At 38.6% G+C, this 14,337-nt stretch overlaps 1 protein-coding gene across 1 annotated transcript in view; it reads left to right on the top strand.

Moving 5' to 3' along the window:
* The window catches only part of LOC114464233 (insulin-like growth factor 1 receptor), a 96,206-nt gene that overhangs the window by 72,375 nt on the left and 9,494 nt on the right, over positions 1 to 14,337 (top strand). Inside the window, exons 3-10 of the mRNA XM_028448290.1 lie at positions 240 to 540; positions 4,127 to 4,263; positions 5,450 to 5,594; positions 7,052 to 7,260; positions 7,342 to 7,468; positions 10,927 to 11,162; positions 11,241 to 11,408; positions 12,441 to 12,648. Coding sequence (XP_028304091.1) covers positions 240 to 540; positions 4,127 to 4,263; positions 5,450 to 5,594; positions 7,052 to 7,260; positions 7,342 to 7,468; positions 10,927 to 11,162; positions 11,241 to 11,408; positions 12,441 to 12,648 — 1,531 coding nt within the window. The remainder of the gene's footprint in view (positions 1 to 239; positions 541 to 4,126; positions 4,264 to 5,449; positions 5,595 to 7,051; positions 7,261 to 7,341; positions 7,469 to 10,926; positions 11,163 to 11,240; positions 11,409 to 12,440; positions 12,649 to 14,337) is intronic.

The raw sequence follows: 14,337 nt of genomic DNA, 5'->3' as shown, positions 1-14,337 counted from the left end.
CTTTCATTAGAACACAATGTACCAGCACACTGTCTGTCTGTGTATTCAGTGTATAGATACAGTATTTAACACCAGGAATATATCTTCATCATCCTTTTTTTATTATCTATCATTATTTAACACGTAATGCTGGTGAATCCTCTGCTCTGTCTTTATCCTTCCTGACTGAGTTACAGAAGTGTAAAGTAAAGCTCTAAATCTGATCCGTTTCCTCCTCTTTTTATGTCCGTCTCCACCAGTGTGTCCACCCCACTGTAAGCTGGCGTGCACGGACCAAGGCCATTGCTGCCATGAGCAGTGTCTGGGGGGCTGCACCGAGCCAAACAACGCCATGGCGTGCTCCGCCTGCCTTCACTTCTACCATGAGGGGCGCTGCGTTCCCCACTGTCCCCCAGACACCTACAAGTTTGAAGGCTGGCGCTGCATCACCATGGACTTGTGCTCCCAGGTCCACCTGCCCAGTGAACCCCACTTTGTTATCCACGCGGGGGAATGTATGATCGACTGTCCATCAGGCTTCACGCGCAACGAAACCAACCGGTAAACGTCCATCTACATCAGGGGTGCCAAACTCATTTTAGTTCACGGGCCAAATACAAAGTAGTTTGAGCTTAAGTGGGCCCCAGAATTTAGGCGAGAAAACGAGCATTAATTCAACATTAATGTTCACAAGTTTGCACTTCACACGACATAAATGAAGTATGTAAGTGTGTAAGGCACCAATAATATCCAGGCAATAAGTGACAGATATCAGTCCCTGCAGGATTTTGCCTTTCAATTTTTATTGATTTTGTGACCAATTTTTATCCAATATGGGGAAGTTATATGAAATAATTTTAGTAAAATTTAGTTATTTCAACAACTTAATGTCATAAAAGCGTGGGAAAATTATGGTCCTCCAAATATTGAGGTGTTTTTTTTTTCCAACCAAATGTTTATTATTTTTAGATTTTACAGCACATAACGGTACAACCTCTCAGACATGTATCCGTGCCTATGTTTCTTCATGAAGAATGAGAACTTATAAAAGTGTACAGAGACTTCCATAATTCCAAGAAAGTGGAAACAAAGAATGGGGAAAAAAAAAAAAAAAAAAAAAACCCAAGTCAAGTGAGTCTCAAGAGTCCTCGACATTATGATCCTCGGATAGGTCCAAACATTCCACATATGTGATAAATGACCTCCATATAGATTCAAACAAGCCATTTTTCCCTTCAAGAGATATGTAATCCATTCCAGTGGTAGAAATTATTGTGTTGTTTAACTGAATTTGTGTATTTAGAGCAGCTGATTTATCTACAACTGAAATATTTGGTTATTTCCTTTTTAATTTTCTCCTGTGGGCCAGATTGGATGGTTTGAACATGTGATCTATAGGTTAGAGGCATTCATTGTACGTTTTATTCACCTGTTAGAGGTTGGTGAATCCTGGTCATATTCATAATTGTGTTTTCACCATAGGCGTCAGTTTAGGGCAATTTTTGCATGTGTCAAGGTTGGGGTAAATTGTAATTGTGTAATTAACAATTATTTGGTTATTACACAATTACTACCACCTGAGCCACGGGCGACCGTGGGTCGTCTTCTGATCGAGAGGTTGGGGGTTCGATCCCAGTACCTGACTATGTGTCGAAGTGTCCTTGGGCAAGACACTGAACCCTAAATTGCTCCCAGTGGTTGACTAGTGCCTTGCATGGCTGTCCTGTCCCACTGGTGTGTGAATGTGAGAGTGATTGGGTGAATGAGCTGATATGTAAAGTGCTTTGAGACTGCTTCAGTGTGGGGATAAAGTGCTATATAAAATCAAGTCCATTTACCAAGTCCATTTAATTACAATTATAATGTAATTATAATAAAAAATGTATTTGAAACATGTTGCTGTTGTAATTAAATTTCGATAATTGACATGGAAATTATATAAAAACTTTCAATTCCAATTTAATTAAAGCAAACCTGTTACAGTTCTATGTGTTACACATACTGTACGAAGTGAATTATCATTACAATTTGTTTCAGATCAATTTACCTGTCAGTTCTCTGAAGGATCAATATAGCATTTAAAAAATTAATAAACCTCAGGGTATAGTAACAGAAAAAAGGCTCTGACGCCCACACCAAAAATATTGATACCAATATTTTCATTGATTAGGAAGCCAAACAAGGTAACCAAGAGATGAGAAATAAATTAGATGATGGATAATATTTTTTTGTGTATTTTACAGCTGATTTAAGACATTGGTCAAGCTGACCTGTTATCATTAGAGATGCTAACAGAAAGCTAACACAAGAGCAAGGTTACGTTGAATGGGCTTATTTATTAAAGACTCAGTAATTGTGACTAATTGTAATTTAACTTTAGTGATCAAAGACGTAATTGTGATTGAAAAATGGAATTTAACCCAACATTGGTGTAGACCATTTAACACTGTGATAAACTCACAATCACATTCATTTTAATTACAATGTCTTTGGTAACATTGAGCTTCTTTGTTTTGAAAACATTTCTCAACGCTGATATTGTATTTATTTCAGCAAGATTTGAATCCCTAAAGCCTGAAAACACTAAGTCTGGAAGTGAAAAATGTTTTACAAAAACATAAATCAAACTCTCCATAAAATTTAACATCTATATTTTTTTGTTTTTAAAAAAAATAAATTGGTTTTGGATTATGGAGCAAATAATTGGATCCAAATTATTTTTAGTGTATTTTCAGTGCTTCCTCTACCAATTAATGATGGTCAAAAATATCATTAAATTGCACAATTTTAAAGGCCCCATATCATGCTATTTTTTATCTCCATTTGTTCTAAGAACCCCAAAAACAAAGTATTTGATGTTTATTTTCCCAAACTCGCCTGTTTTTCAGAGTTTTAGCCTCTGAATAGTCACTTGCACAACTCTACACAAACGGGCTGATTTGCGTCCTACTTATGCATATTCATGAGTGGGTGTGTCTATAGACGGGACACTGACTTCCTCCTCCCCGCACGGTGACGAAGGGCCAGAGGACGGCCCGCCCTCCTCCCACCCACTCCGTAGCCGAGCTCACGCTGCTTTATAAACACGAGACAGAGCGTGGGGGCGGGGCGTTCGCCGGTTCATACATAGACTGTAGAAAATACATACATAGCACTGCGTGAAGGACGCTGAAATGCTCACCTCCGTGGGCGTGTTTGTTTTCATGTCAATCACAGCAGAGAGCTTCCTTGAGGTGGGGTTTCTCCAGCTCAGTGCTGTGTCAAATTTGTCATCAAAGTGGGAACGCGTCATCAAATTGGAGCGAGGTGTTTGGGCTCGCCCTGCAGTAAGAAAGGAACAAATCACCCTCTAACTAATGATTGAGGGAATCAATGAAAAACACTTTGGGCATGTGTATGAAGCCTAAATAACACTTTATGATGTTTAAAGCACAGAAAAGTTGTTTTAGTGTAACACGGGTCTTTTAAGTAAAACACTATAAAAAATTTCCCACCTGTCCAGCTCTTGAGAGGTGTTTATTCAATACATGACATTCAATTAAAACATGAAATAAGTGCCGCTGACGCAGTTTATAAAGTAAAGTTAAAGTAAAACAAAACAAACTGACGCTTTTGGTTCTCACAATGAAAACCAACTCATATGCTATAACTACGTATATCTCCTAGCTTGAAACAATCAGCGTTTGATCCCTGAGAGACTATTATTGGTCCAAGTCGAGATCTCCCAGAATATTTATCGACAGCGAAATGATCTTGACCTCGTGCAGCAGCTTTAGTGATTACCTCAGCTTTATCTGTCTGTCTACATTGTAAAAAGAGTTCCTCTATTTTTGACCATTTCTCAGAATGACAAACTGGAACTAATCAGTTTGAATCAGATTTGAACGTATAACGGCCATTTAATCTCAGACGTCCAAGTCATTCTCACCAAAGCACCATAAGAAGATTAAACTTACTCCGTGACACAAACCCATATGTCTTTTTTTTTTCTATCAGTGTGAGATATATGGAGAGTTTATATGCCAGGATTCTGTGGAATAACTGTAAGCTGGGAAAAATTCACATTGACTCATTATAAACTAAATTTGTTGTTATTCTTCGTAATCTTCTATTTCTTCTTCTGTGCTTCTTCCTCTGACGCTCACAGCATGCTCTGCACCGCGTGCAATGGACTGTGTGATAAAGCCTGCAGCTCTGCGGTCATCGACTCTGTGGACACCGCTCAGTCGCTGAAAGATTGCACCGTCATCGACGGAAACCTGAACATCAACATACGCAGAGGAAGTGAGTGAACAAAGAACCCACGGCCCTCATCGCCAACATTAGTAACGAGAGCAGTTAGTGTAGTTTAATGATCACACAAGAGCTTGAGAAACCATTGGTAGGTAGAATTATTGCTATTTTTAGACTTTCAGGGTTTCAGGTTTCACTAAAGGTGTAAGGGTATTAAAATGTGTGCAAATGCCAATCTACTCGTTAATAAGGGGTACAAACCCCAGGGTATCAGGACTGCACGTTCAGCGCGTCACTATGCTCCCACAATCCATTTAGCACGTTTTCCCCTGATGAATATGTAATGTTGGCGGATCGCATAAGAAAGCAAAAAATGGAAGGGGTAAATGCAAATAAATGAATGCCATGGGCGCAATGCAATTCATCAAACCTGGAACTGTTGTGTGTTTGGTCTCAACACCTATTTTTGCCGCAATGTTGGTGCATTCTCCACAGCAGGTGAGGATTTAGGGACGCACATGGTTTACTACCCTTTATTTCAGAGCTTAGTGAATCCGCCCCTCATACACCTAACTGTCCTTTAGCCACCCAAAGAAACTTCAAATGTTTGCTCAAAATGTTGTCTGAACTGCTGGAAAATGAATTCCACCCAAAACAAATGTTTCATTTTCAGTGGAAATGTTTTATGTTTTTTTTACCAAAAGGTGACGTTTGAATCGCCATAAATCATAATTTCAATTTAAGAACTTAACAGAATCGGAATCTGAATCAGAATCTGTTCTGTAAAATGTAGTTTGACAGTTTGATAAACATTACACTTGTTTTTGATATTGGTGCTTGAATTACAGTTAATTACCATTTACTTATTCTAACAAGTTTTAAAAAAGTTTAAATAAATGTATTTCATACCATTTTGCACTTGTAAAGGTGACATTTGTAATTATTGATATTTCAATATGTTGTGATGTATATCGTGTTGTTTAGTATTGGGATATATTGTATCTGACATGCAAATTGTGAATCATATCGTCAGATTCATAGCAAAGCACAGCCGTAGTGCTTTGACCCAGTTATCACATCAGCTTTGAAAAGGTAGCTCACATGCTAATCTCTGCTCTTTAAAAAAGCTCCTACAAAAGAAAGCTTTGTACTCTGGGTCACCTGCAGGCTGTAGACGTCCGGTGTGTACGTTTTTCAAAAGGTAAACTTGTGATCTTTTTTTCTCCTCCTGGTTTAGATAATATAGCATCAGAGCTGGAGAGCTTCATGGGTCTGATCCAGACTGTAACCGGCTATGTGAGGATCAAACACTCCCACGCTCTCGGCTCACTCTCTTTCCTCAAGAGCCTGCGTTACATCAACGGACAGGAGCTTATTGAGAAGTACGCCTCGGCACCACACTATCACCACACTTTGACCACACTTTGACTTTACGTTTAGGCTGTGAATGTCTGCGGTCATAAGGCATGTAAGGATAGGACACAGGATCGCTGCCTGCCTTTAGCTAAACAATCCCCTGGGTGTGTTTGCTGATACTGCGATATCTCGAACATGGGTTCTCAACGCTAGGGTCAGGACTCTATTTGTGGTCGTGAAACACTGGGAGGGTATTGCCAAATTCCTTTAAGAAGCTAAGAAAATGTTTTGAACAATTTGAGCCCATTTTTTGGTTTGCTTATTTTTATCCTTTTTCTGCAACTCCATCAATCTCGCCATATTCTAGCCTATTTTCATCACTTTTTCTAGCCATATTTTTGGTCCTTTTAATGCATTTTTTGCTACATTACTCCCATTTCTGCCACTTCTCCATCAAATTTCAATGACTGTTTGTTGTTTTTCACTTTCAAAACATTTTCACGACCTATAAACCCTATCCACCACTTTTCCACCTAATGTCATATAGTGTATGTTGGTCCATTATTGTCACTTTTAAACTCTTTTCACATTATTGCTTGTTTTTTTTTTGCCAATTTAACCACATTCACCTTTTATCGTGCCCATTATTTGCCAGTTTAAACTAATTGTTCCTACTTTTTTCTGCCACTCTTAAGCCAATATTGACATTTTGAACCCTTTTTACCACTTTTTCTGTCAGTTTTTGGCCACTTTAATTTGCAACTTTTAACCAATTTCTCTGGTTTTTAAAATCTCATTTTACCAACTTTTCCACCTATTTTGGTCACTTTTAAGCCATTTTATTTTTGATTAAAACAAGGATTTCTATCTTTAAGATTAACTATATACTATGGCACAAATAATAGTAAACTTCTTGGATCACAGTAGATATTATTCAGATGAATAAATAAATGTTATTATCACAGATTCATAGAACATTGGACCATCACTTTGCTGGCTCTGTTTCCACATGACTGTTCTTCAATGTTCATGTCTGTGTCCAACCTCTTGTACCAGTGGGGGTCCCCGGTCTCTGGGACCTTTATTTTATGGGTCACTGGTTGAAAAGATTGAGAACAACTAATTTGAACATTATGTAAGCAAAAAAGATAAATTACTGTCGGTCACTCCAAAGCAGATTGTGTGTCTCAGGTCTGGTTGTGGTATCAGCAACAGTTCAACACACCAAGGTCGTGGGAAAACTGGAGAACTGGTCTCCCCTTATCAGCTCGTTTAGGGTTGAGTTTCACTTGAATGAATGGAGTCAAAGATGAGAGAAATTCCTTTCACCATGAAGGTGTTTGTGTTTCTGTGTGTGAGCACAATGTGGTCTTTGTCTCCTGTCCTGCTGACAGACACTGTGTTTGGACACTAAAGCTGCAGGTTTAATAAAGACATGTCCCGTTGTTGGTAACCAACACGTCTGATCTTCTCCTTCGTTCAGCATGTACGCGTTTTCCGCCATCAACAACCAGCACCTACAGTCCTTGTGGGACTGGAATCAGCACAACTTGACAATCCGGGTTGGACGACTTTTTTTCCGTCAAAACCCCAAACTGTGCATGTCTGAGATCCACGACATGTGGGAAAAAACGGGCATCACAGTGAAGCCGGAGGAAGGAGACTTCCGGAACAACGGGGAACGAGCCAGCTGTGAGTGTTTTGGTTATTTATTTGGGTCTATTTCTTTGGTTGTGCATCGTCTCAGTGCTTTAATGACCTTAAACTCAACAGGTGAAAGTCAAGTCCTAAAGTTCAAGTCCAACATTACGTCCAGCCATGCCATCAGTCTGACGTGGGAGCGTTACCAGCCAGTAGACTACGCTGACCTTATAAGCTTCATTGTCTACTACAAACAGTAGTGAGTTTTTCTCTTTTCTTACACAAAGATTTGTTTTTTAACAAATGTGAAATGTACTTATTAGTAGACCTATGTCTAACAAAACACATTGTTATGCACCATATTAGTTTTATTGCCTTTTAAAAGTGGGTTTACTTTACAGTTTTAGAGTCTCTGTTCCTCCATCTTGAAATCATGTGATTGATGATGTCACACGTTCCCACAGCCTGCTTTTTAGATCATTTAGCAGCTTTTTTTGTCAAAATGACAACTTGTGCTGCTTTCAGTTGCTCTAAAAAAACCAGGAAAAGTTAAAGATGTTGATGTAACCCTCTTTTGTTTACCCAAAAAGGATAAAAACTGAAAAAAATCTGTGACCACAGATTAAGATTAAAGATTAAATCGGGGCTTTCGCCTTTAATTGGCCATGTAATGTTGTTACATACATGGAATTTGTCCTCTGCATTTAACCCATCCCTGAGGAGCAGTGGGCAGCCATTTTTGCGGCGCCTGGGGAGCAGTTCGGGGTTAAGGGACTTTGCTCAACATCCCACGGTGATGGCCCAGGTGAGGCTTGAACTGGCAACCCTTCGATTACAAGCTCAGCGTAATCGAAGGGTTACGCTTTGAGAGCGTAACCTTTTAATAATAATAGTAGTAATGGATTGGATTTATCAAGCGCTTTTTTTGAGGAGACTCAAAGCGTGTTCAGAAACCATTATTCATTCACACCAGTCACTCACATCAGCCATACCGGTGGTAGTAAGCTACAATGTGGCCACAGCTGCCCTGGGGGATACTGACAGAAGCGTTGGTGTCATTTCGTGCCATGACCACTCTGACCACCACCAACATTCATGCACAATTCATACCCATTCATGTGAGGCAATGTGGATTAAGTGCCTTGCCCAAGGACACAATGACAATCCTTCGGTTATTGTTCGACCTACTCTACCACTGAGCCACGGTCACTTTACTCTCCCTTAAACAGTGCACGGCTGACACTCTCGTGCACGTGTCAAATTCAAGGCCCTTTAGAGCATTCATGTGGTCAGCAGGAGTAAGTAAAGATATCAAAGAAAAAAAGTCAATGTGTAAATTACCAATTAATTCTGTTGTAGATGTATCAGTCCCTCTAAATACACAAATTCAATGACAAATCCAAGTAATTTTCCCACCCAAGTCTCCCCCCAACAAAAATAAAATAAAAAATAAAAAATAAAAATTGTCACAAAATGAAGGACACTTAAGTGTAGATCCTGCAGAGACTAATGTCTGTCTTTTACTGCTTGGATATTGTTGGTGCCTTACATTACATACTTTATATATCATTTAAATATGGAAGTGCTAAATAGGGCACATTAATGTTGAAAGTGCTTGTTTTCCCGCCTAAAATCTGAGGCCCACTTGAGATCAAACTGCTCTGTATTTAACCTCTGAACTAAAATGAGTTTGATACTCCTGAGGGGTATTCCAGAAAGTGGGTTATCTTCAAACTCTGAGTATGTTCGGGCTCAAATAAGGGAAACTTTGAGTATCCCATTCCAGAAGGTGAGATATGTTCCTCTCTGAATATGTCACCATGGTAACATTCTCTGTGAACTGAACCTGCTGGCTGGCAGGTTTTATCAAAGAAACACTGAGTTTCTTCCTGGCTCCGCCCTCCTGAACACCGCTTCTCAAGTAACACTTTAATTTACCTTGACACCCTTATCTGACACACACTAGTAACATCACACACCGTAGACGTGCTCACATCATTACAAAGTAGGGGTGTGTATTGCCTGACATCTGGCGATACGATTTGTATCCCGATACATAGGTCACGATATGATACGATATTAAAGTATAGGGCGATTATTGCAATTTTTTTATATATATGATTTAAGAAACAACTAATCTGTAAATTTCTACACCTTTATCAGAACATTATGTATGAAATATATTTTATTGGCATATTTTACACTCAAAACATTGGCTTTAACATGCCATGTCCCAACAACTTAAAATAAAAAATAACATACAATCTGCCTGTGGCTTTTAAACCAACTTTGACTTTAGTGAAACATGTTTTAGTGCAACTTAACTGAGGTATATGCCTAGAACAACAAATAAATGCAGAAAGTTAGTATTTTCTTTTTAGATTTTATTGAAAAAACACAAGCTGGTCAACATGCCCATATTTCATATTTCATTGCACTTCTTTGTGCAGTTACAATGTCTCCTGCAGTGAAAAAGACTTTCCTGGTTAAATAGAGGTAAAAAAAGAAAAAAAAAAAAGAAAAAATAAGAAAATATATATATATATATATATATATAGTATATCATAATAATTCTTATTATAATTTTTTTTGAAATTAAAAAAATTGATTCATTTGGAATTAATCCAAAAAAATCTTACAACGTAATATCGCGATATATCACTGAATCGTTTTTTTTCAACACCCCTATTACAAAGATGTGCTGCTTTATGTTTTTTTTTTTTTTTTTTTTCAAACGTTAATCTTTTTTATAACATTGTGGATACAGAGCATTTAGGAAAAGACACTGAGAGGTTGATCTACATTAAAATGCCTTCTGACTTCTGTAGTGAAGTTCCCTGGATACAAACCTATGGCAAATTTAAATGAATAGACATTTAAGGCTTGACGTTGACTTTACGGTATTTCATACTGTAATAGCTACTGTGGTGCAACATGTTCAGCCAGCGCTTTTGGAATCATTAAGTCGGGTGTTTGATGACTCAAGTGACTATTTTACATTAAAAAAATCAATATAAATGCATCGTCAAGTGGCCGTCGCTGTCTTTATAGCCACCGTAGCGGAAGGGCTGTTCACTTTTCTGGGGCCAAAGAAAGTGGAATACTCCTGAATACACCTTTTACATTCTAATTATATTTTGAGTGAACTCATCCTTTAGAAACTCAGTAAGTTGAGCATTTAAACCGTAAGTACAAGTGGAGCTGTCTATGAAAAGAGCTGTAAACCTACAGTGATCAGCCCTCTCAGAGCAGCAGCCCTGCTCCACAGACACATTTTATTCATATTATTCCCCGACCGTCACTTTTCTTGGTTTTTTAGAGAAATGAAAAGCAGCACTAGTCGTATTGAGTGAAAAATCTACTAAATGATCTAAAAATCAGGCTGAATGCTTCACTCCAGTAGTAAACAGTGGAACGTTTACAGGCAGTGGGACCGTGTGACATCATCAATCACATCATTTCAAGAAGGAGGAACACGGGCTCAAAAACTCTTAAGTCGTCCCATTTTTAAAAGGAAATTAAATGAGTATGGTGCCGTAAGATGTGGTTTTGTTAGACATAGATCTACTAATGAGTACAGATAAAGATAATTCATGTTCTTATGCAGAAAAAAGATTGTTAGAAGATTTGTAAAAACAGTGGAGGATACCTTTTACTGGTTTCATGGTTCAGTTCTCCTGTCCTCTCATGGTAACATCCTTTCCGTGTGTTTCTCAGTCCTTTCCAGAACATCACAGAGTGCGATGGCCAGGACGGCTGTGGTTCTAACAGCTGGCTTATGGTGGACGTGGACCTTCCTCACGATGAACGCTCGGACCCCAAAGTGGACCTCCAGCAGCTCAAACCCTGGACCCAGTATGCCATCTTTGTGAAGGCTATCTCTCTGCAGGTGGAGGACAAACACATCGCCGGGGCTAAGAGCGACATTATTTACATCCGCACGCGTCCGTCCTGTAAGCCTGAGTGAAGTTTTTTTTACCATATGAAATTATGTTTCTCATCCTGATTCTGATTGGTTCATGTTGTTTCAGTGCCGTCGATGCCCAGAGACGCCCGAGCGTACGCCAACTCCTCCACCAAACTGCTGGTGAAATGGTTGCCCCCGGCGTTCCCCAACGGTAACCTGACATATTATCTGATCCGCTGGCAGCAACAGCCTGAGGATCAGGAGCTCTACTACCACAACTACTGCTCTAAAGGTTTGTTCTGGAAAAAAGGCTTTTGTTGTCTGAGCTGATTTGATAGTACAATGGTCATCTCATCAGGAAGTGAAAAAGCTTCTTTTTGATAATAAAAAAACAAAGGCAATATTAATCCTTCTGTTTAAAGGTGAATCAATTAAACCACAAGTCCTCCCGCAACTCTTTAAAATTGGTATCACTGGAATGTCTGTAGGATCTCTAGAATACGAAATCAGCTGGTAACAGTAAAAATCTTGGGATGCACTATATAAATCAGTAGCGTGGAATCCATCCTAATCTCCTTGTATTATTCATACAGGTGATTAGTCTGGAAGCGCTCACTAGGTACTTGAGTTTGGGGGGCGGGACAAACACGCGCAGAGTAACCAATCAAACGAAGAACGGACGTGAACATTTACCCTTTTTCTGCAACTTCATCGAACTTGGCATTGTTTAACCAATTTTCATCACTTTTTCTTGCCATATTTTTGCTCCTTTTAATGCATTTTTGCTACATTACTCCCATTTATGCCACATTTTTCCACTTTAAAAACATTTTCATCACTTATAAACCCTTTCCACCACTTTTCCCACCTAATTTTGCATAATTTGACCCATTTTGCTGACTTTATGGATAGGCCCCCAAAAAGCTTTTGACTTTATTCACCCTCATAGATGGCCCTGTCTCCACATGACTGTTCTTCAATGTTCATGCCTGTGTTCAACCACCTTCAGGTACAATGGGGGTTCCCGCTCTCTTAAGCCGTAATTTGGGGGTCGCGGGCTGAAAATGTTGAGAACAACTGACTTAAACTAGTGTAACTCTTCATAAACTAAATATTGAGAAATATATCAATATGTTCCTGATTTGGTATTAAATAACCTTTCCTTTGATGAATATTATGTCAAACACTGTGTATTGAAAATGTATTTCGTATTCTAGAGATCCCAGACTGTGCACGAGGGGTACATTTGGCCTGTAGCCTAAATATTTTAGAATATCGCCCCTCAATAAACACAGATTTCTCTGTTTTTGATCTGATTTCTTAGAGCTGAAGATCCCGATCCGCGTCCCAGCGTCAGGGTTCACAGATCTGGGGGACAGCACCAACCCCACCAAGTCTGACATTGCCGGGGCCGAGAAAGGCGAGTGCTGCGAGTGCCAGAAGACGCCTGAGGAGAAGGACAGAGAAAAGGATGACCGCGTGTTCTTCAAAGTCTTTGAGAACTTCCTGCACAACTCCATCTTTCTGCCAAGGTAAGATGAACTCAGTGCGGGTCATAAAAAAGAGATTCAAAACCATTTTTAGGACTCGTGTGGCTTTACGTTGCCGTGGAAACGGTGGTGTGGAGGTGACCTGAGGACACAACAGGCAGGAATTTGGCCTTAGTGAGAAATTTAAGAGAGAGACTTGATTTAAGATGTTGAAGGACTTTTGTTCTCTATGACGTGGACTGACAGCTGTGCCGTGTTATCGTTTAGTTAGCTCATTGCTACATATGTTTTAAAGACTCACTCACACACACACACACACACACACACACACACACACACACACACACACACACACACACACACACACACACACACACACACACACACACACACACACACACACACAGTAACAAGATGATCTATGTTTTGGGGGAAAAATCTGCTTCCAAACATTTACATATGCAATCTTTCAAGTCTAACTTTTTTATTTGCGATGCATATTAATTTGTTATTTAATCACTTTTCTTTATGATTATTTGTTATACATTATCAGATCACAATAAATCAAAGCCACTTAACATGATGAACAATTGAAAAGCAGCAAACATAATGTATCAATGTAGAAACAAGAAGAACCATCCAGCAGAACCATCATCTGAGCTGGTGGCGTTTGACTTTTACATTCGAGCTGGTGAAAAGTTAAAAAAAAAAGGGACAAAAACTAAACTAGAACCAAACATTAGCTTCATTAGCTGTGGTACCATTACAGTTTTTTTTTTTTTTTTTTACAAAATAAAAGCAATATTTATAAAGTTTCTAAAATTACAACTTTATTCTCATAAAATTGTTACTTTATAAAAAAAATATTACGACTTTGATATCAGAATATTATGACTTTAATCTCAAAATGTTCCAACTTTAATCTAATAAAATTACAACTTTTTTCTCCAATCTTTAAATATTATTACTTTAATTGAATAGATCAGATCAGTTGACCAATGACGAAGACATTTATCGTCAGTGTTGCATGTGGTACGTACAAGCTAATGTATTGTCTTGTAAATTTGGGCTCTGCATTGTGTGTGAAACTAACTCTGTTCAAAGCATTCTGCACACCTCTGTACACTGCACATCTGTGGACATAATACAAAAAGTGAGCCTTCAAAAAATACAAGTGGCCTATAATGATGCACTGAGAATACTGTTAAAAATCCCTAGAGGGACTAGTGCCAGTGAAATGTTTGTGACTGCCCGTGTGAACACTCCAAGCTGTACTGAGACATCTATTGTATAGATTTATCAGTCGGCTAAATGACTCAGAAAATGACATTGTTCTTGTACTGGTGAACATTACAAGCAGTGCCACCCGCTGCACGTCTCAGCTCTGGAAACACTGGTATAAGTGCCTTTTAGAATTCTATCTATCTATCTATCTATCTATCTATCTATCTATCTATCTATCTATCTATCTATCTATCTATCTATCTATCTATCTATCTATCTATCTATCTATCTATCTATCTATCTATCTATCTCTCTCTCTCTCTATCTATCTATCTATCTATCTATCTATCTCTCTCTCTCTCTCTCTCTCTCTCTATCTATCTATCTATCTATCTATATATCTAACTATCTATCTATCTATCTATCTATCTATCTATCTATCTATCTATCTATCTATCTATCTATCTATCTATCTATCTATTTCTCTCTCTCTCTCTCTCTCTCTAT

This window comes from Gouania willdenowi, chromosome 6 (genome assembly GCF_900634775.1).
Source record: "Gouania willdenowi chromosome 6, fGouWil2.1, whole genome shotgun sequence".
Lineage (NCBI taxonomy): Eukaryota > Metazoa > Chordata > Actinopteri > Blenniiformes > Gobiesocidae > Gouania > Gouania willdenowi.
The sequence above is the reverse complement of the archived record's forward strand: the minus strand, read 5'-3'. Positions and strand labels throughout refer to the sequence as shown.